Consider the following 23,523-nt stretch of genomic DNA (forward strand, 5'->3'; position numbering starts at 1 on the left):
TTCACAATCCCTCATCAGTCCTTGCCTTTCCAAATACATGTACATCCTGTCCCTCAGGATTCCCTCCAACAACTTGCCCACCGATGTCAGGCTCACTGGTCTATAGCTCCCTGGCTTGTCCTTACCACTTTTCTTAAATAGTGGCCCAATATTAGCCAATCTCCAGCCTTCCGGCACCTCACCTGTGACTATCGATGATACAAATATCTCAGCAACAAGCCCAGTAATCACTTCCCTAGCTTCCCAGAGTTCTAGAGTACACCTGATCAGCTCCTGCGGATTTGTCCACTTTTATGCGTTTCAAGATATCCAGCATTTCTGCCTCTGTAACATGGACATTTTGCAAGATGTCACCATTTATTTCCCTACATTCTATATCTTCCATGTCTTTTCCCACAGTAAATATTGATGCAAAATACTTGTTTAGTACCTCCCCCATCTCTTGTGGCTCCACACATAAGCCCATCTTTGCCTATTGCTGATCTTTGAGGGGCCCTATTCTCTCCCTAGTTACCTTTTTGTCCTTAATGTATATATAAAATCCATTTCGATTCTCCTTAACCCTCTTATGTCCGCTTTTTGCCCTCCTGATTTCCCTCTTAAGTATACTCCTACTGCCGTTATACTCTAAAGATTCACTTAATCTCTTCTGTCTATACTGAACATATGTTTCCTTCCTTTTCTTAACCAAACCCTCTAGTCATCCAGAATTCCCTACACTTATCAGCCCTTATGTTGACCCTACCAGGAATATACTGTCTCTGGACTCTCATTATCTCATGTCTAAAGGCTTCCCATTTTCCAGCTGTCTCTTTACCTGCGAATATCTGCCCCCAGTCAGTTTTTGAACATTCATGCCTGATACTGTCAAAATTAGCCTTCCTCCAATTTAGAACTTCAACTTTCAGATCTGGTCTGTGCTTTTCCATCACTAATAAAATTATGTTCGCTGGCCCCAAAGTGCTCCCCCACTCACATCTCAGTCACCTGCACTGCCTTATTTCCCAAAAGCAGGTCAGGTTTTGCACCTTCTCTAGTCGGTACATCCACATACTGAATCAGAAAATTGTCTTGTACACACTTAAATTCCTCTCCATCTAAACCCTTAACACTATTGGCAGCCCCAGTCTCTGTTTGGAAAGTTAAAATCCCCAACCATAACCACCCTATTATTCATATAGATAGCTGAAATCTCCTTACAAATTTGTTTCTCAATTTCCTGCTGAATATCAGGGGTCTATATAATAATAAGGTGATGATCACTTTCTTATTTCTTAGTTCCACCCAAATAACTTCCCTGGATGTATTTCCGGGAATATCCTCCCTCAGCACAGCTGTAAATGCTATCCCTTGTCAAAAATGCCACTCCCCTGGCTCTCTTGCCCCCTCTTCTATCCTTCCTGTATCATTTGTATCCTGGAACATTAAGCTGCCAGTCCTGCCCATCCCTGAGCCATGTTTCTGTAATTGCTATGATATCCCAGTCCCATGTTCCTAACCATGCCCCGAGTTCATCTGCCTTCCCTGTTAGGCCTTTTGCATTGAAGGAAATGCAGTTTAATTGATCAGTGGTATGAAGATGTGAGCGTACTACAGAATTGCAACTGGGTTGACAAACTGCAGTCTACTTGGATGATGTGGTGATCTTTAATAAGTCCTGGAAAGATCACATGGTACAGTTGGCAGAGCTCTGTGAATGACTATGAGATGCAAAACTGGTGATAAACTTAAATAAAACGGAATTCGTGAAAGCAGAGGTGAAATTCTTGGGACATAACATCAGTCATAGAAGGTTGACCCCATGGAACGCAAAGACAAAGGCCATTGAGGAATTTCCACAGCCAACCTCAAAGAAAGAGGTTCTTCGATTCTTAAGTCTCAGTGGATTCTGTCGGAAGTTGTTCCAAACATCAGCAGTGTGGTGGCACCGTTAACCGATTTGCTGGAGAAGAACACAAAGTTTCGGTGGACAGAACATGGTCAGGAGACACTCAACCGTTTGAAAGCCATAATAACCAGCAAGCCAGTTTTAGCTACGTCAAACTTGTCAAAACCTTTTAAAGTCGCCAACGATGCTAGTGACATAAGAGATGGAGCCGTACTCCTACAGGAAGATTGAACTGCCTGTCGGTTAATTTTCGAAGATCAGCATTCACCAGAGGAAACACTCCACAATCAAAAAGGAATTGTTGAGCTTGGTACTGGCTTTCCAACATTTAATGTGAGAGTCACAAACAATACGTCGGAGACAGTTGTATACATGGATTACATTCTTAGAACGCTTTAAAGACAAGAATATGAGACTATTTCGTTGGAATCTTATGTTACAGACTCTTAATTTAAAAATCATATATGTTCTGGATCAGAACAATGTCATCGCAGATGCGTTATCGCGGATTTAACTGATAGGGGTTAGATTAGATTTGTATATGTACATACACATACAGATATATGAGAAGAAGTTATCTGTATGTTCGGGTAATGTGTTTAAAAAGTAAAGGAGAAAATGAAGCCATGTTTTCATTACAATGGTTCATTTTTTCTGAAGGGGAGAGATGTTATGAAGATGTGGGTGCACTGTGCTCTTAAGAGAGTTAATAGCAACAGAACCACCTGAAAGAACCAAGTGTTCTGTAAAAAACTATAATGTAACATTTGGTCGAACAAATCAATTAGCTGGTTGCCTGGAAACGACAAAACAGATTTGAATTAGGCCAATCAGTTTAAATTATACCCCGAAAATTATACCAAACTCCAATCCAGTTTGAATTTAGTATATTGACAAACTTAAAAGCCAATGACACAATCCTGATGCTTTGAGGGTATAAGACCGGGGAAAATTGCACAGTTGGGAGAAGTGCCAAGCTCCAGCATGTTAAAAAAAAACTCCCCGAAAAATAGCTTTCTTAAAAGGTACCTTTATCGATCAGCAACCTGTGAATCAGAAATCCCGAAGAAGAAAAGAAGACCAGACTTCAGAGAAAACGAAAGCTGCCTGGTTTTGAGATAAGATTTTTTTTTTGCAAATCTTAATCAGGAGTTTTACCGGACTAGCAATATAGAAGGGAAAGAAAGAGATAGATTAAAGAACTGTAAATAGTTGTTAGTTAATTATTTGCTGTTTTACTTTACAAAATAAAGTTGTTAATTTTTACTTGAACTAGTTCTTGGCCTATCGAATTTTCACAGATTACTGCACAGGATAAGCGTTTTCTGTGTTGCTGGTTTGAAATTAAGCAGGAGGGTGTAACCAGTGTCACAACAATCAGTCCTACCTTGTTCTCTATTCCTTCCTGCCCGGATTATTTGACCTGCTCCTTTTCCCAACGGTATCAGTCTCAGATTGATCTCTTTCCTCACTGCTTCCCCGAGGCTCCCCCTCCCCCCGCCCCTCACAGCTCTCACAAATCTCCCTGCTCATACATTAGTCCCCTTCCAATTCAGATGCAATCATCCTTCTTGTACAGGTCACTTCTATCCCAGAAGAGATTCCAATGACTCAAAAATGTGAACTCTTCTCCCCTGCACCAGCTCCTCAGCCACACATTCATTTGTTCTATCCTCCTATTCCTACCCGCACTAGCTCGTAGCATCGGGATTAATCCAAATATTACTACTCTCGAGGTCCTCCTTTTAAAATTCCTGCCTAAGTTTCAACATTCTCCCTTCAGAATCTCATTCCTTTCCCTTCCTATGTCATTAGTTTCAATATGTACAATGACCTCCTGCTAGTCCCTCTCCTCTTTGAGAGCATCCTGCATCCCCTCTGAGATATCCTTGAATGGGTACCAGGGAGGCAACAAACCATTCTGATTTTTCGCTGCTAGCCACAGAAACATCTGTCTGTGCCTCTGACCGGAGAGTCCCCTATCATAATCGATCACTTAGAACCCAAAATACCACTCATTTATATTAAAGCCAGTTCGAAGTTTGAGAGATAATTTGTAGCTCAGGTGCTCGTTGTTGTGGTTGTGTTCGCCGAGCTGGGAATTTGTGTTGCAGACGTTTCGTCCCCTGTCTAGGTGACATCCTCAGTGCTTGGGAGCCTCCTGTGAAGCGCTTCTGTGATGTTGCCTCCAGCAATCCTCACCGAATGGAGAATTCACCACAAAGGTATACAGAAAAGCTACACACACAGACCAAGTCCTGAACTACGAAAGCAACCACCCCAACATACACAAAAGAAGTTGCATCAAGACACCATTCAAAAGGGCCACAACACACTTTGAGTACATCAGAACTGCAAAAAGAGGAAGAAGAACACCTATACAATGTATTCGCCAAAAACGGATACCTGCGCAATTTCATCAACAGATGCCGAAGGGAAAGACAACCGAACGAGGACACGCCGCAACCCAAAGGACTAGCCACACTACCATTCATCAAGAGCATTTCCAAACTGACAGCCAGACTACTGCGACCACTAGGAATCATGACAGGACACAAACCAACAACCACTCTCAGACAACAACTCACCAGAACGAAGGACCCGATACCCAGCATGAGCAAAACCAATGTAGTGTACAAAATCCCATGCAAGGACTGCACTAAACACTACATAGGACAAACAGGAAGACAGCTAACGATCCGCATCCATGAACACCAACTAGCCACGAAACGACACGACCAGCTATCCTTAGTAGCCACACACGCAGATGACAAGCAACATGAATTTGACTGGGACAACACTACTATTATAGGACAAGCCAAATAGAGAACAGCCAGGGAATTTCCAGAGTCATGGCACTCATCCACAGATTCAATCAATAAGCACATTGACCTGGACCCAATATACCGACCACTGCAACGGACAGCTGGAACTGACAACCGGAAGCGGCAGATTCAAACCACTATAAATGCCGGAAGAAAGATCACAGAAGCGCTTCACAGGAGGCTCCCAAGCACTGAGGATGTCACGTAGACAGGGGACGAAACGTCTGCAACACAAATTGCCAGCTCGGCAAACACAACCACAACAACTTAAAGCCAGTCTCCAAACCAGATACTTTTCCCTAAGAGTCCATCACCCCCCCTTACATTTTCCAAAACAGCATACTTATTTGAGAAGGGGATAGCCACAGGAGACTCCTGCACTACCTGCATACTCCTCCTACCTTTCCTGGAGTTAACCCATCTACCTGACTGTATCTGCAGCTTTTCTCCCTTCCTATAACTGCCATCCATCACACATCACACCCCCTAGCTCTTGCAAATTCCTCATTGCCTCTAAGCACTGCTCTAACAGATCCATGCGATCTGATAGGATTTGTAACCAAAGACACTTCCTGCAGACATAATCATCAGTAACATGGAAACTCTCCCTAAACTCTCACATCCCTCAGGAAGAATATATCACTCTACTAGAGGCCATTGTTGCTCCTTCATAATCTACAGACCCAGAAAATAGCACCATCGTTTTGCTCTAAAAAGCAATGCTTCAGACTAACTTAGTACTTATGGTTTTGTATTTTTAAAATTTAATCAAGAGACAGATCTCAAAAAAATATATAATCAGGAAAGGTCACTACTATAGACTTACAGCATGGTTACACGTTAAAAACTATGCATTTACTGGTTCCTGTGCTGTGAGCTCACCCACACCAGTTTCTCCAAGGTCAGCTGTGAATTTCACTGTTTGTTCATTTTTCCTAGATGCACTCCCATGTCCAGAGATACGTGAACTCAAACAACAAAGGCAGTAACTGTGCAGATTCACTGCTGTGTCAGTTCTTAGTATAGGTTCTTTCTCTCTCCCTCACTAACCATGTGGTCGCTGCCTTTTGTCTGTCTTCCTTCTTTTAAAAGGGCCATTGTTTTGATCTTTATCTCCCCCAAAGTTCCAAACAATGCAACAGCTTGTAAAGCAATAATTGCTGCTCCTGGAATTTGAGGAAATCACCTCTAACACCAAAGTACCTCAAAAAAGGAGCAGTCACAAATTTTCCCGTCCTCCATCTTGGATTACCCAGAATCATTTCATGCATTTGCAAATTTTCAGATAATATAGTGAGTTCCCTCATCTAAATCATTTAGCCGATCTTGTGTGTAGCCAGAGTTCTAGTATTGGTCCTTGCAGTATCTTAGTAGTCACAGCATGCCATTCAGAAAAATCTTTGTTTCCTGCCTACTAAACAAGTACATTACAGTGTGGAAACAGGCCCTTCAGCCCAACAAGTCCACACCGACTCGCCGAAGCGTAACCCACCCATACCCTTACATTTACCCCTTACCTAACACTACGGGCAATTTAGCAAGGCCAATTCACCTGGCCCTGCACATCTTTGGACTGTGGGAGGAAACCCACGCAGACACGGGGAGAACGTGCAAACTCCAAACAGTCAGTCGCCTGAGGCGGGAATTGAACCCGGGTCTCTGGCGCTCTGGGGCAGCAGTGCTGACCACTGTCCCACCGTGCCGCCCATCATTTCATTCAAGATAATATCAATCTATAAGATGTAGCATCAGAAGCAAGCATTCAGCCCACTGAGTATGCTCTATCATTCAATGAGCTCACGTGTCATCTGATAATCTTCAGATCTACTGTCCTGCCTTTTTCCTATAAACATTGATTGCCTGACCGATTAAAAACCTGATGAAGGGGTTTTGCCCAAAACGTCAATTTTCCTGTTCCTCAGATACTGCCTGACCTACTGTGCTTTCCCAGCACCACTCTAATCTTGATTTTGATCTCCAGGATCTGCAGTACCCACTTTCGCCTGATTAAAAGTCTGTCTGTCTCAACCTCAGGTATAATAACCCGGGTTTGACAGCCCTCTGTGCTGAAGAATTCCATAGATTCATTAACTGAAGAAATTCCTCCTCATCTCAGTCTTCATTATTCTTTGCTAAAACAACTGCTCTCTGACCGGAGAGTTTTAAATATTGAAGCAAAATCAGTACTCAGCCTTCACGAAATGAATCAGATTCTGACTTACCCATGTGCATCTTAGTACCAGCTGACCTAACCAAGTGCTTCTGCAGAATGTTTGAATTGATGCAATCACTAATATTGTGCTATTATCGTCCCATTTGTCCGCATGAAAATTAATTTCATAACATTAGTTTCATTAAAAGAGATACCACAAACATTTTGAATCAAGTCAGTTCAATGTGCAACGTGTGGAAAAACTGTCTGCATTCTTTATTATGATTGTATGGTTAAGTGAAAATTCCTCTGATATTGATTAACACCTTTGCACTGAATTAGCAACTAAAAATCAGAGACTTAGACCAGCATGGCTCAGTGCAACTTCATATACTGGAACCACATGCTCTTACAGGTTGGACAAAAGGGTCTGTTTCCATGCTGTATGACTTCAAAACTCCTCTATTTGCTCATAGCCAGTGACAGAAATAACATAACACTGAAGGGGAGAGTTTAATCCCAATGTTGCAAAGACAGTACATTTTCCAGAGAACGAGGACCAACACTTGATTGAAAGCAATCCTCAGGCATCACCTAACTAGCTGGGATGATCTGCCCTGCATCAATTTCAGGCCTATAGATGATTTTGGAGGGCGCTGAAGAAAACAATATTTGTGAAATGCTGGAAGCATTAACTTGTTCCTAGTTCCAAGGGAAGGAGGTTATTTTTCCTAAGATAAAGAAAAATGTATATTTGATTGTCAAGTCTTTCGGGTCAGAGTGAAGACTGCAGCAGTGATCAGGATCCCTTATTTACATAATTAAGAGACTTAAAGCGATGTCAGGTTTTCCCTGAAATGCAGAGAATAGGGAATCCCGAGACGAGTGGCCTTCATGGGGTCCGTGAGAAAGTTTCAAGTTGATGACCAAAAATAACAAGCAAGTGTTTAGGAAGAAAAAAACTAATATTAGAGTAGGCCAACCTAAATCAGTGCCAGGAAAAGCAATGGTAAAGCTGACTTGTCAATCATGGAAAGTGTTGAATGGGTCTGCCTCAGAGATCGCACTTGTTTGGTTAAAATAGAGAGTGAGCGGACGTGAGAACAAGAACAACAATGCAAGCAAACACCATGCATGACAGTTGTAACGGTTAACATTTCAGCCCAGTTCAGAGAGGGAGCTCTCTAAGGGCAGGAGAAACGGGGGGGGGGGGGGGGGGGGGGGGGGGGGGGAAACTTAGGCGCTAAGGCTTTAACTGGCAAATAGCATCTTTGTCAGAGTAAGATGATTGCCTGGCAGTCAGGAACTTGACAGAGTTACTCCTACTTTTTTTGTTCATTCCATACACACGTGCAATTTTCCCTCCAAGTGTTTATGTAATTGATTTTTGAAGGCTACTGCTGAACCTGTAGCCATCATTTTATTACGCATTTCATTTCAAACTCTGACCACTTGTCAAGTAATAAGTTTCTCTTCGTGTTCTGATTCCTTTGTGAACTACCTTAAATCTGTCCCTCTGGTTCTTGGTTTTTCAGCCACTGGAAACAGTTTGCTACGCTAAGCAGAACCTTGGCTTCTCCAGTTTCTCCATGTACTGTTTTTGCTCATCCCTGTACTAATTCGAGGAATTCTCTTCTGTACCAACTCGAAAACCTGCTCGTCCTTCCTAATATGCAATGCCCAGAAACTGGACACAAATACTAAAACTGAACTAACATTTTATATAAGTCCAACATAATTCTTGCTTTTTTGCCGTACGCCTATTTTTCTCCAAAAAAAGGCCTCAGCAGGTCTTACCACATCTGCAGAGAGAGAAAAACGATGATTGCACTTTGAGCGTGAAGGGACTCTTTTTGGAAAGAAAAATCACATGAGACTCAAACGTTATCCGTTTCTCTCTCTCCACAGATGCTGCCAGACTTGCTGAGCTTCTCCAGTATTTATTGTTTTTGTTTCAGATCTTCAACATCTGAAGTATCTTGCTTTTATTAACCTCTATTTTTCAAGTCTGGGGCTCCATATAAAGGTTATCTAGGCTCTGTTGCAAATTCAAAGGTAACACTTTTTTTAATTAAATGAAATATTATTTGGATTGTCCATTCATCCATGCATGGATTTAATAAATTTTAAAAAGATTGAACCAGAGAAGCTACTTTTAACAGAAACCAGGGAACAGAATGGTGCTCCCACCTGATACTTTACATGTTCTATCTCTTCTTGAAACCTCTCCTTCCTCTTATTCTCTCAACATCTAACCTTGTTGGATCTGAGCACTGCCTTAGTTTTGAATCTTAGTTGCAATGTCAAAGGAGATAGATTATAAATATGTAACTTGTAAAAGTATCAGTAAGCTTTCCACGCTAAGCATTCCTCTTTTTAAATTCATTCATGGAATGTCAGTATTGTTAAAAAGAGTCTAGGTTCCCTTGAACAACTGCCACTAGAAGTTTCCGATAACAAGTGGTGACAGAACCGTGCTGCATTGAGAATAACTTGCAGCACTTACTGTCCTGGCTCACAGGAAAAGAATGCCTGTATGAATTAGGCGTTCAAGAATCAACTCAACTCACATTCCAACCTAGCACACTGTTTTCAAAACAGAAGGAAGTTGGAAAAGTAAAAAAAAAAGGAAAATCTTGATTAAAAGGAACAGTCAATAAAAGGGAATATTTACCTCATCTTCCTTCCATTCGGAGAAGTCAATCTTAAAAGAAGGAAGTGAGAACTGCTGGCTCACACCTCGCTTGTAATGGATGGTCTCAGAATGCATGGACGGATGCTTTGATGTATATCTATAATCAACAAAAGTACAGGTATAAAAAGGTAACAACAGCCTTCTCCTACCGAATAACCTAAACATTCAATTTTATCACAAACTTCATTCTGTCCATCAGAATTTCATAAATAAACAATATTTCATATTTGTGTGAAACAGCACTAAATTTTAAAAAGGTAGCAATCCGTTTAACAAGAATTCCTGCTGGTGACTATCCTTGCAGTCCATACAGCTATTTGGAGACAACCAAACTCAAAGACCACAATGCTTAATCAACACAGATCTGTGTTCTATCAGTACCTAGTATCTCTGAGGCTAAATCTTTAATGGGACAATCTAAAACCTGAAAGCTATAAATTTGCACTTTTTTTAATAAGGGGTTAATTGCTGACACTACGAATAGCTTTCTTCAACTAAAAGCAATTGAAAATGAAGAATACACACAGCAAACAAAACAACTGTGAAAATGGTCAGCGAAGCTTTGACATTCCATTATTTTAGTTTGAGGACACAAACAAATGAAATAAGAATTCAGCAACCATTCAAGTAATAGAGAAGCAGAATTTTGAACTCTGATGAACCTGGCCACTGAGTGAGCTCCCAACACGAGGTAATTGTTAAGACGATAATAAATCACATTTATACAGTGCCCTTCACAACCATAATATGGTCCAAACCGGTTTACAGATAATCAATATTTTTGAAGTGGAATCACTGCTTTAATACAAGAAAAGGAATATACACTGACATTAGGCATGTTGTTTCAATATTCACAGTCCACGCAGATGTACCTGCGTTTTTTTCTGTCAGACTTGTTGTATAAGAAGCCTGCAAATGCTTTTTTGATTGTTTTGTACTTCTGCTTACTGATCTGTTAAAAAGTTATGCAACATGGATAAAACATATGATAACATCATAGAAACAACCTGCATTTATGTAGCACTTTTAATGCATTGTGGCACTTCACAGTGATGTTAAAACAAAATTTAATACCAAGCCACATAATCAGTTTTTGGTTCAGAGGACTAAAAGCTTGGACAAAAAGCAATGCTTCAAAGAGCATTATAAAGGAGAAATGAGCACTGGAGAAATTTAGGGAGGGAATTAAGAGCCTGGGCCTTGACAACTAAAAGCATCATTAACGTCATCATTAACATTAGGTACATGCAAGAGGGATATCTGGAGATTTGCGGAGGTGGATTTAGTGGACAGGTATGTGGCGAAAGGAGCCTACTGAACCAGGAAAGGGAAAGGCCTTGTAAGATTTGAAAACAAAGTTGAGTATATTAAAACCAAGGCATTGCCAGATCTGGAGCCAAAATAGGTTAACAAGCAGAGGGGTGCAGAGTGAACAAAGCTGGGGATGAGTAAGGATACAATCCAAAGAGTTTTAGACAAGCACAAGTTTATAAAGGGACCAGGTAGACCAAGAGATCATTGTAACAATCCAATCTAAAGGGTAAAAAAGACATGGATGAGGGATTCAGTGGCAAGTGAAGTAACATGGGGAGGACTGAGACAATGCGTGAGAGGTGGAAGTAGACAATCTTAGGCAGATTAATGTATGACTGGAAGCTCATTGTGAGTGCAAATATGACAAAACTTGCAATGATCTGCCTCAGACAGTTATCACAGAAAGGGACAGAATTAGTGATGAAGAAATAAAATTTGAAGTCACATTGAAGATAATGGAATCTAACATCCCACTATTTGGAGGACATATTTGCTCATTTGGACGTTGGACATGCACTTACCTTACAGACAGTGCAGGGGTTCAGGGAGATGGTAAGGTCAGCACCAGAAATCAGAATTTTTTTTTTTGGATGGTGACACGGGGGGCTCAAATGATATCCCTGGGGGAAATCTTCTGATGTGGCTGTGCAAGAATCAAAAGGGAAGCCACTGCAACTGATTCTCTGGTGGCAACTGATTAGACAATTGAAATCAAATGGCAAGGAAAGGTTCAACCAATTGGATAACAGAGGAGAGACACTGGAGGAGGATGGCTTCATAAAAGATCAGCAGTTGCCATAAAGAGGGAGAGAGATTGGGAAGAGACCTTCTGACAGTATTGATGCAATAGTGAGTTGTTTAAGTATAGAGATCAGGGTTGGATGGGATCAGAAGGTACATGGTTATAATTGGAGATTTTAAATTCCACCTATAGTGAATTGAATTGAATTGAATTGAATTGAATTTATTATCATGTGCACCAAGGCAGTGAAAAGCTTTGTCTTGCGAGCAATACAGGCAGATCAGAGTCAAGTAGCATAGGTATGTAAATTGTAATAAGGAATAAGTAGATTGGTAGAGATATTGGGGATATATTAGAAGCTGGTGCCCAGTGCTGTTCCACAAAGGTCAGTGTTGAGACCACAACTTTTCACTTTATACATTAATGATCTGGATGAAGGAATGGAGGGCATTCTGACGAGGTTTGCAGATGATATAAAGAGAGAGGTGAAGGGACAGGTAGTATTGAAGAAGTGGGGAGGCTGCAGAAAGATTTTGAAAGGTTAGGAGAGTCGGCAAAGAAGTGGCAGACAGAATTCAACGTGGGAAAGTGTGAAACTGCACATTTTGGCAAGATGAAGAGAGGTATGGACTATTTTTTAAATGGGGAGAAAATTCAGAAATTTGAAGTGCAAAGGGACTTGGGAGTCATAGTCCAAGATTCCCTTAAGGTAAACTTGCAGGTTCAGTTGGTAATTAAGAAGGCAAACACAAATGCTGGCATTCATCTCGAGAGGACTAGAATATAAAAGCAGCAATGTACTTCTGAGGTTTTATACAGATCTGGTCTGACCACATTAGGAATACTGCGCAGAGGTTTGGGCTCCATACTTCAGGAAGAATGTATAGGCCCTGGAGCGGGTCCAGAGGAGGTTCACGAGAATGATCCCAGGAATGAAAGACTTAACACATGACAAACATTTGAGGATTCTGGGTCTATACTCCAAGGGAGTTTAGAAGGATGAGGGGTGATCTAATTGAAACTTACAGAATACTGAGTGGCCTGGACAGAGTGGACATTGGGAAGATGTTTCCTTTAGCAGGAGACACTAGGACCAGAGGGCACAGCCTTAGAGTAAAGGGAAGACCCTTTAGAAGGGAAATGAGGAGAAACTTCATCAGTTACATAGTGGTGAATCTGTGGAACTCATTGCCTGTGAAGTATATTTAAAACAGAGATAAATAGGTTCTTGACTGTGAAGGGGATCAAAGGTTACAGGACAAAGCAGGAGAAAGGAGTTGAAAAACTTATCAGCCATGATTGAATGGCAGAGCAGACTGGACGGCCAAATGGTCTAATTTCTGCTATGTCTTATGGTCTAAATAGAACAGCTTACACAGTAAAAGAAAAAAATTCTAGAATGCCTAGAATGGCATTTTTTATAACCAATAGGGACTCACAAAACACTTGTGGTGAAATTACTATCTTTACTGCAACCATCCCTATGTCATCCCTCTCATGCCATACCAATTGAATTTCATTCATTGCTCTCATAACCATCCCTCCTCCTCATTACCATTTCCCATTCTATCCCCAGTCATATCACACGGTGCACCTCCTGACATTCCAACGCCTTCCCGCAGCAATGTGAAACAAGTCAGAATTAATTAAAATAAACAGCATGGAAGCATCCAAGGAACAATGTGATTGAATTTGATATAGGGCTTCAGGGAGAGAAGATAGCGAACACTGACAAAAGGTAAACTTCCAAGACAAGAGAAATAAATTGACAGTAGAGTCATAGGGTCATACAGCATGGAAACAGGCCCTTCGGACCAACTTATCCATAACAAAGAAGTTTCCTGAACTAAACTAGTCCCATTTGCCTGCATTTGGCCAATACTCCTCTAAGCCTTTTTCTATCCATGTATCTGTCCAAACGTGTCTTCTAAATTTTGCAACTGTACTCATCTCTACCACTTCCTCTGTTCCACATACACCCTACCCTCAGGTTGTCCCTCATGTAGGAATATAAATGACATCTTATCCCTTCAGCACGTTCTGGCATTCAGTGAGATCATTGAATTGCTGATATTTGACCAAATATCTGCACTCTGCCTATGTCCCTCAATATTTCTGGCTGACACAAACCTTCCACATTTGTATGTAAAATTTACAATTGTCCTACCATCAACTGGAGAGGGGGGGGGAGATTTTAAACTTCGAGATTCCTTTGTCACTTAAGTGATTACTGCTATCACTTCTGAAAGATCAAACAGCAATTCTTAGATTATACTTGGTTCTTTTTGATTTCTCAAACAGCAGAAACAGCTCTATCTTCCCTATCTGTGTCCTTTATCACGGTAAAAATCTGAATCAAAAAACCCTTTCATCTTCCAATTTCAAAGGAAGGTAACCTTTGGTGTAATCTCTTTTGATAATGTAACTCGAGTCCGAAGTATCATTCTGGTAAACATACTCTCCACTGCTAATTGTCCTGCCCAGAACTGTGCTCAGCACTCCAGGTGCAGACTAACCAGGTCTTTGTATAGCAGATTATGGCATAAAGTGCCATTTAAGATAAATATTGAGATTCTGTAAATGAGAACCATTTTTCAAGTCATGGAAACCTCCCCTTAATAAAGGTATCATCATGGGCATCACCTCTAATGTGCCAGTGTAGCCTTTGGCTGAGTGAGAAAAGAAAAAAAAGAGTATTGAGAACTAGAATTCAAACCTGAGACTAAAGTCAAGATTTACTGGGTAGTGATCACCACGCTCCTCGATGCTTCAGAGAGTTGGACAACCTCCTAAAGTACCTCAAATCACAAGAAAAATACCATTAGCATCCCCTTCATAAGATCCTCCAAATCTTGTGGCAAGAAAGGCAGTCCAACCTTTCTCAAGCCAATATGCTCAGATGATGGCATTAATCAGTCAAAACCAGCTCCATTGGAACAAAGATGTCATTCACATGCCTAACATCAGACTCCCAAAGCAAGTACTGCAACTCAGACACAACAGAAAACTCTCATACAGAGTCCCTAAAGCATCCCTAAAGAGTCAAGCATCGCCCGAGTAATGGGAGACCCTGACCCAAACAGAGAGTCATTGAAGAAGCAACAGATCACAGTAAGAGACCTGAAAATGTGTTGCTGGAAAAGCGCAGCAGGTCAGGCAGCATCCAGGCAACAGGAGATTCGACGTTTCGGGCATAGGCCCTTCTTCAGGAATCCTATGCCCGAAACGTCGATTCTCCTGTTCCCTGGATGCTGCCTGACCTGCTGCGCTTTTCCGGCAACACATTTTCAGCTCTAATCTCCAGCATCTGCAGACCTCACTTTCTCCACAGTAAGAGACCCATTGGGAATGCATAGAGTTAAGTTAGAACATCAGGGAGCCCACGAACCTCCAAGCATCTCATCCACCCGACCCTTGAAAGCAGGACTTACCCGATATGTGGCACAGTCTGCAGAAAATGCAATGGATTTATCAGCTATCTCAGAATCCATCAAACCACAGTAAAAGCAAGTCTTCCTTGATTGCAAGAGATTTAAGTAGTATGACTGAAGCATGACTATTTCAAGAGGACAAGAATTCAAAGGCTAGCAATCCATTAAAGCTTTTAGATTATTTTTCATACTTTCAAGACATTTTAATGATCTTTGCCCACAAACCCCCAAGTATCTTTAAACTACCACTGTTTCTAACTTGCCTCCATTTAAAACGTTCCCACGTTCTATCATTTTCAGGTGTATATTGAAATCCATCTGCCACACTTCTGTAGATTTACTTTATCAATGTCAATTAATTTTCTGCTTTTATTTACACTGTTTGCAAAACTACTTTGGGTATGTGCAGAGAATCTAGCCTAACCTGCTAATGAATAAACCACATGTGAAGAGAAATGAGAGAAAATCTACACACACACAATTCAATTCAGAATCCAGGTTTAATGAAGATTGCAGAGGGCATGCTTAGAGCAGCATCATTGCTGACCTAAAAATGAAGAGTCAACCTGCTGAAAGCTACGAAACAGGACTGGTTGCATGCTAAATAGCAAAAGGGAGACGGTGGCCTAGTGGGATTATTGCTGGACTGTTAATCCAGAGACGAAGGTAATGTTCTGAAGATCAGGGTTTGAAATGCACCATGATGATGGGATTTGAAAACAATAAAAATCTGGATTGAAGAGTCTAATGAAGGTCACAAATCCATTGCCAATTGTCAGAAAGATCCATCTGGTTCTACAATGTCCTTTGGGGAAGGAAACTGCCATCCTCACCTGGTCTGGCCTAAATGTTACTCCAGACTCAAAGCAATGTGGTTGACTCTTAACTGCCCTCTGGGCAATTAACAATAGGCATGAATGCTGGCCTAACCAGGACACACATACATTTTTTTTTTAAAAAAAGCAGCTAGTGACAGTCAGAGCTAAGTAAACAAAAAGCAAACAAACAAATCAGATCTAAGCTCTGCAGTCCTGCCACATCCCATCAGGAAAGATGGTGGACAATTAAAAACTCATTGGTGAAGGCAGCTCCACAAACATCTTCATGCCCAAAGACAGAGGAGCCTATCACATCAGTGCAGAAGGTAAGGCTAAAGCAGTGACGACAACATTCAGCCAGAATTGCCAAGTGGATAATGCATCTTGGCATCATAGGTGCCAGTTTGCCACCTATTCCATACACTTCATGGAAGGGAAACAACTGGAGCCACTGCATACTGCAAAGGCTACGCACCCTGCCAACATCCTGGCAACAGTATTGAGGACACATGCTCCAGAACTTGCCACGCCCCCGACCCAGTTGTTCCAGTGCAGCAACACTAGGGCATTTAACTGACCGTGGACACACAAAAAGCAGGTTAATCCACCTCAGTCAAATACCATCCCCTTCAGTGTATTCTCACTTTCAAAGTTGGGGGGAGATTTGTAGCTCGGGTGCTCGTTGTTGTGGTTCTGTTCGCCGAGCTGGGAATTTATGTTGCAGACATTTCGTCCCCTGTCTAGGTGACATCCTCAGTGCTTGGGAGCCTCCTGTGAAGCGCTTCTGTGATCTTTCCTCCGGCATTTGTAGTGGTTTGAATCTGTACTGGAAGTGGCAGATTCAAACCACTACAAATGCCGGAGGAAACATGACAGAAGCGCTTCATAGGAGGCTCCCAAACACGGAGGATGTCACCTAGACAGGGGACGAAATGTCTGCAACACAAATTCCCAGCTCGGCGAACACAACCACAACAACTATTCTCACTTCCCATCACTTGATGATAATCACGCAGCATCCCTTAGTCAGTAGTAACCTGCTCAGTGATGCTCAGTTTGGGTCCGATCAGCTCAGCTCCTGACCCCATGACCACTTTGGATCAAGCATGAACAAAGGTGGTGACCCAAATTTTTAACTCCTCAATGGCCAAAGGACTACAGGACAGCTAATGTGGGTCCACTTTCAAGAAGGGTAATAGGGACAAACCAGGGAATTACATCCTAGCAAATCTCACATCAGTGGTGGGGAAACTATTAGACAAAATTCTACATGGAGAGGCAAGGTTTGACCAGGGATAGTTTTGATGACTTGCCAGAGGCAGGACATTAGATTAGATTAGATTAGATTACTTACAGTATGGAAACAGGCCCTTCGGCCCAACAAGTCCACACCGCCCCGCCGAAGCGTAACCCACCCATACCCCTACATTTACCCCTTACCTAACACTATGGACAACTTAGCATGGCCAATTCACCTGACCTGCACATCTTTGGACTGTGGGAGGAAACCGGAGCACCCGGAGGAAACCCACGCAGACACGGGGAGAACGTGCAAACTCCACACAGTCAGTCGCCTGAGGCGGGAATTGAACCCGGGTCTCTGGCGCTGTGAGGCAGCAGTGCTAACCACTGTGCCACCGTGCCGCCCACATGCCTCAAATTTGATTGAAGTTTTCCAAGTTAATCAGATGTGTAAAAGAAGATAGTGCACTTGATGTAGTCTATTTGTATTTAAACAAAGTCTTTGACAAGGTCCCACATGGGAGACTGATCAACAAGTTAAATGCACATGGGACTCAGGATAACTTGGCAACAGTGATCCAAACTTGGTTTCGTGGTGGAAGGCTGTCTGTGTGGCTAGAGGCCTGTGTCCAGTGGCATACCACAGGGATCAGGGCTGAGTCTCTTACTGTTTGTGATATTTATAAATAATACAGATGAGAACATGCAGAGAATGATCAGTAGGTTGGTGGATGACAGTGTTTGGTTAGGCGATTAATAGTACGAATTACGCCTTGGGTTAAGGAAGATATGGATCGATTGGTCAGAAAGGGGTGATGAGTAGCAGGTAGGATTTAATTGTGACAACTGAGAGGTGATGCACTTTCGAAGAAGGAAGAGGACAAGGAAGTACTTAATGAATGACAGGATGCTCAGAAGTTCAGAGGAACAGAGGGATTTTAGGTTGATTGTCCACAGATCCCCAAAGGTGGCAGGACAGGTCAATAGGGTGGTTAAGGTGCCATAAGGGACACTTGCCTTTAATAAATCATGGCGCAGATTACAAGAACAGGAGGATTATGTTGGGGCTGTACCAAACTTTGGTTAGACCACAGGCAGAGTACAGTGTGCAGTTCTGGTCACCAGATTACAGGAAAGATGTGATTGCGCTGGAAGGGTTGCAGAGGAGATTCACCAGGATGTTGCCAGGATGGAACCCTATAGTTATCAACAGAGAGGCTGGATAGGCTTGGTTGTTTTCTTGAGAAAGGAGAAGGCGGAGATGGGACTTGATTCAGATGTGTACGATGAGGGACATGAACTAGGTGGATAGGAAGCAGATATTCCCTTAGTTGTAGCATCAATAATAAAGGGGCAGGATTTATAAAGGTAAAGGACAGGAAATTTTAGAAGGGATTAGAGGAAAATATAATTTATCCAGAAGGTCGTGGAAATTTGGAATGCATTACTTGAGAAGACAGGTAAAGGCAGGAAAGCTCACAGCCTTTAAAAGGTACGTGGATGAGCACATGAAGTGTTATAACTTTCAAGGCTATGGGCCAAGTGCTGGAAAATGGGATTAGAGTAGACAGGTTGATATAGATTCAATGGACCACAGTGACTTTTCTGTGCTGTAGAGTCTGTAACATCTCTGTTGGAATTCCTCCTTTTCCTGAAAGTGCCTTCCATCAATGCTGGAAGGAATATTTTCAACAATTCAAATGTGAAATTCATAGTAGCAACTAATTCTCTATCTCCCAGTACCCTGTGGTAGATTTCATGCGTGTATCAGCATTGATAGGAGAGTGACAAGTAGTGAAAGGTTTTTTTTTAAATCAAAGCTGTGGACCTGCTGACATTCCATCTGAGGCTGTTAAAACTTTTGGTCCCATCAAGACTTCATGAAAATGACATGTGTAACTAATTTTAAGAAGGGAGATAAATCAGGATGTGAAAATTAGCAAGTTAGTTCCCTGTTGGCCACAGCAGAGAAAATCATCATACACAACCAGCAGAATTGCCTACTTCCTGTAGCAGAGGAAATCCTCCCAGTGCATGGCTTTGGTCTTGCTGTCAAACTGATCCACACAAATGAGAAGACAATCACAGGGAACTCTTCAATGTATTCATTGACAAGACTAGTTCAATCAGGTCAGTAAATCATGAGATACGATGGATTACACTCTAGAGATTTTGATGTCCAAAAACTTCACCATAATCCTGCAAGTGACTCATGGTTATAAGACTGCAACTACTGAGTTGCAGATCTGAAACTGACACCTTAAAAATTCAGATTAATACCAAGCAAGACTCCTGTTTACAAGCTACCTAACAATGCCTATTCACCTCTTTGAAAGATCAACTGCTCTATGGTGTGACTATTAAATACTGCCTGGATGGAAAACTATTTCACTTCAGTCTCTTGAATGCCGAAAGTAAACCAAATCATCAATGTCATCTCTGATCTACAGCATGGGGGTGACTGCAGCATTGTTACTTTGCACCAAATTAGCAAACCACCACAGATGTCTTCAATTCTGCATACAAGAGTTTTAGCTTGTCCTGAAAAATTGCAGAATGAAAGAAAAATTGATATCAACTCAGATCTAGTCAGTCAAATATTCAATTTCCCAACAATGTTGAAGGAGATACTCCAGAATACGCTGCGCACTTCTCATACCTTGGCAGCCACTTCTCTCTAACGGACACCATTGCTGAGAAGACCCAACACTGGATCAGCTATGTCAGTTCAATCTGCTACAAATTGCCGTTTGCCCATCAAGCTGCTTCATGTTTCAAGTCCAAGCACCTTAACAAGGAAACAGAGTGGTGGCAGAGAAGGAAAGGAAAAAGATTCCGAAATTTAGGCGTTTCTACCTCATGGGACATCTTGCGCCCTGTACCTGGATATCTGTGGGTCACAAAAGCGTCAGTAGAACTTTTATTAATCTGTACTATATTTCTGTCAAGGTCACTATACCTTTGTAGAACATAGACCACAGAAAAGTACAGCACAGAACAGGCCCTTTGGCTCACGATGTTGTGCCGAGATTTAATCCTAATGTAAAATATAGTAAGGAGGAGAAAGTGAGGACTGCAGATGCTGGAGATCAGAGCTGAAAATGTGTTGCTGGAAAAGCGCAGCAGGTCAGGCAGCATCCAAGGAACAGGAGAATCGACGTTTCGGACATAAGCCCTTCTTCAGGACTCCTGAAGAAGGGCTTATGCCCGAAACGTCGATTCTCCTGTTCCTTGGATGCTGCCTGACCTGCTGCGCTTTTCCAGCAACACATTTTCAGGTAAAATATAGTAACTTAACCTACGCACCCTCAACTCACTGCTATCCATGTGCATGTCCAGCAGTCGTTTACATGTCCCCAAGGACTCTGCTTCCACCACCATAGCTGGCAACGCATTCCATGCATTCACAACTCTCTGCAGAAAGAACCTACCTCTGACGTCTCCTTTATACCTTCCTCTGAGTATCTTCAAACTATGACTTCTCATTTCAGTCAATCCTGCTCTGGGGAAAAGTCTCTGGCTATGGACTCTATCTATTCCACTCATTATCTTGTACACCTCGATCAGGTCTCCTCTCTTCCTCCTTCTCTCCAGAGAGAAAAGTCTGAGCTTATTCAACCTTTCTTCATAAGGCAAGCCCTCCAGTCCAGGCAGCATCCTGATAAACCTTCTTTGCACCCTCTCCAAAGCCTCTATCTTTTCTATAGTAGAGTGACCAGAACTGGACACAACATTCCAAGTGTGGTCTCACCAGGGACTTGTAGAGCTGCAGCAAAACCTCGCGGCTATTAAACTCGATCCCCCTGTTGATGAAAACCAAAACACCATGTGTTTTCTTAACAACCCTAGCCACTTGGGTGGCAACTTTCAGGGATCTATGTACTTGCACACCCAGATCCATCTGTTCCTCCACACTGCCAAGAATCCTGTCTTTAATCCTATATTCAGCATTCGAGTTTGACCTTCCAAAATGCATCACTTCACATTTATTTAGGTTGAACTCCATCTGCCATTTCTCAGCCCAGCTCTGCATCCTGTCTGTCACACTGCGGCCTGCAGTAGCCCTCTATACTATCGACGACACCTCCAACCTTTGTGTCATCTGCAAATTTGCTAACCCACCGCTCAACTTCCTCATCCAAGTCATTTATAAAAACTACAAAGAGCAGAGACCTAAGAACAGAGCCCTGCGGGACCCCACTTCCAGGCAGAATACTTTCCATCAACAACCACTCTCTGCCTTCTGTCAGCCAGCCAATTCTGAATCCTCCTTTCTCACTTCCCGGAACAGCCTAAGATAAATATTCCTGATGAATATTGCAAAATGTGTACACAGTACTTTGTGTAAGGCCCAAATCAAGGCTCTACAACTGAAGCACAACTTCCTCCCCTTTGTATTACAAATCCTTTGAGATAAAGGCAATAATTCCAATTTCTCCACAGAAAGACCAGATGTAGAAACCCATGACCCAAAGTAGACATCATCCTTGAACTAGGAGAAAGTGAGGACTGCAGAATCTGGAGATCAGAGTTGTGAGTGTAGTGCTGGAAAAGCACAGGATGAAGGGTTTGTGCCAAGAACATTGATACTCCTGCTCCTCAGAAGCTGTCTGACCTGCTGTGCTTTTCCAGTGCACACTCTCGACGACGACCATCATCCTCGAATTGGGGGGCAAGCGACCACAATGACCACAATGACCAGCACAAGTAGGAGCAATAATGAACACAAGTGTGAAACAAAAGCAGAAACTGCTAGCGAACCTCATGTCTAACAGTATCTGAGGGGAGAAAGCAGAGTTAACATTTCATGTCCAATGACTCTTTGTCAGAACCTTGAAGAACACATAATGAAGAGTCACCAAACTTGATTGTTAACTGTGTTTTCTCCTCATAGATGATGCTGAGTCTGCTGAGTTTCGTCAGCAATTTTTGCTTTTGTTTCAGATCTCCTCCAACTGTAGTTCTTTATTATACTTATATGAACACAGATAAGGCAGGTCTATTAAATTAAATCATTTAAATATGTTTTAACAGTGGAGGAAAAGAACAAACATGAATGGTAACTGACACCCAAAATAAGGGACCGTTTTCCAGGGTCTGCAGTAGAGACAACCTTTTATCATATTTATCAGTGACTTGAGTGAAAGAATCAAGTTGCACATTCAAGTTGACAGGAAATTGAGGCCCAGTGAATTGTGCAGATGGAAGCAGGAAGTTACACAGCCAGACGTAAACTAAATGGGCTTAAAACATTGGCAGAGGTTCAACGTGGGAGAAGTGTGAAGTTATGCATTTTGTTTCAGAGGAAAATAAACTGGAATACAAACTTTTTTTATGACAAGAGAGAAGGAATTGTGGACCATAAAGTCATCAAGATAGCTTCTGGATTTTTTTGCCTTTATCTCAAAGGATTTGTAATACAAAGGGGAGGAAGTTGTGCTTCAATGGTAGAGCCTTGATTTGGGCCTTACACAAAGCACTGTGTACACGTATGCAATATTTCTCAGGAAAGGCATAGTGACCTTGACAGAAATACAGTACAGATTAATAAAAATTCTACTGATGCTTGCAGAGGCAAATTATGAGAATAAATGCCTAAACTTAACTTGTATTCCTTTGTGTTTAAAGGTTAAAGGGTGATGTAATCGATGTATTAAATAGCAAACAGATTTGATAAGCAAAGGGAATATTTCTACTGACGGGGGATCCTGGAAAACATCACACAATATTAAAACTAAAGCCAGGTTATTTAAAAGTGAAATCAGGAAGTACTTTTTAAAAGAACTAAAAAGTAGGGAAAACCTAGAATTCTATTCCCAAAAGACAGAACAGTGGGTTAAGTGGAGATTTTGCCATATTTATTGGTAACAGGATTTTGGTAACATGAAGCTATCATGGAAGGGGAGCAAATAACGGAAAATTAAGTACAGATCATCCATAATCTGGCTGAATGTGCTTAAGGGACTGAATGGTTTGCTCCTGTCCCCTGTATCTATATTCAAAAATAACTTTTGCAGAGCGCAAAAAGCAATTACATTCAGCATAACTCATTTCCATTTTTAAATGATCCCAGAATGTTGAGATTTCCTCTTTTATGTCAAATTCTTTTCAAGGTCCAAGAGACAAGACCAAAAATCTGTTGGTATAAACTAAATAAAACTCAAACAGGAAGGATTGTGACCAGACAGAAATGAAACAAAGTTTTCAATTAATCATGATGCGTTACACCAAAAAGGGAAATCAACTCAAGATGAAAATAATTCTTTTTCTGCCCATTTGAATTTTGTCGATATGGCAGCCTAAATGCAGTTGATCTTGGAACTGTTACCTTATTGGTGGATAATTCCAAACTTATCCCCAGCATGGGCTTTGCATTACTTGTACATCTTCCCACTAAGCAACTAAAACAGTTCATT

The 23,523-nt window shown here is 41.7% G+C and overlaps 1 protein-coding gene across 3 annotated transcripts in view; it reads right to left on the reverse strand.

The window, feature by feature from the left end:
• The window catches only part of LOC122560491 (E3 ubiquitin-protein ligase MGRN1-like), a 168,062-nt gene that overhangs the window by 84,675 nt on the left and 59,864 nt on the right, over nucleotides 1–23,523 (reverse strand). For all 3 annotated transcript variants that reach the window (XM_087998015.1, XM_043711141.2, XM_043711142.2), the window contains exon 5: nucleotides 9,540–9,657. In XM_087998015.1, coding sequence (XP_087854141.1) covers nucleotides 9,540–9,657 — 118 coding nt within the window. The remainder of the gene's footprint in view (nucleotides 1–9,539; nucleotides 9,658–23,523) is intronic.

Source organism: Chiloscyllium plagiosum, unplaced genomic scaffold (assembly GCF_037043375.1).
Source record: "Chiloscyllium plagiosum isolate Xiang-an unplaced genomic scaffold, Cpla_swu_hap1 HiC_scaffold_20, whole genome shotgun sequence".
In the NCBI taxonomy this organism is placed as follows: Eukaryota; Metazoa; Chordata; class Chondrichthyes; order Orectolobiformes; family Hemiscylliidae; genus Chiloscyllium; species Chiloscyllium plagiosum.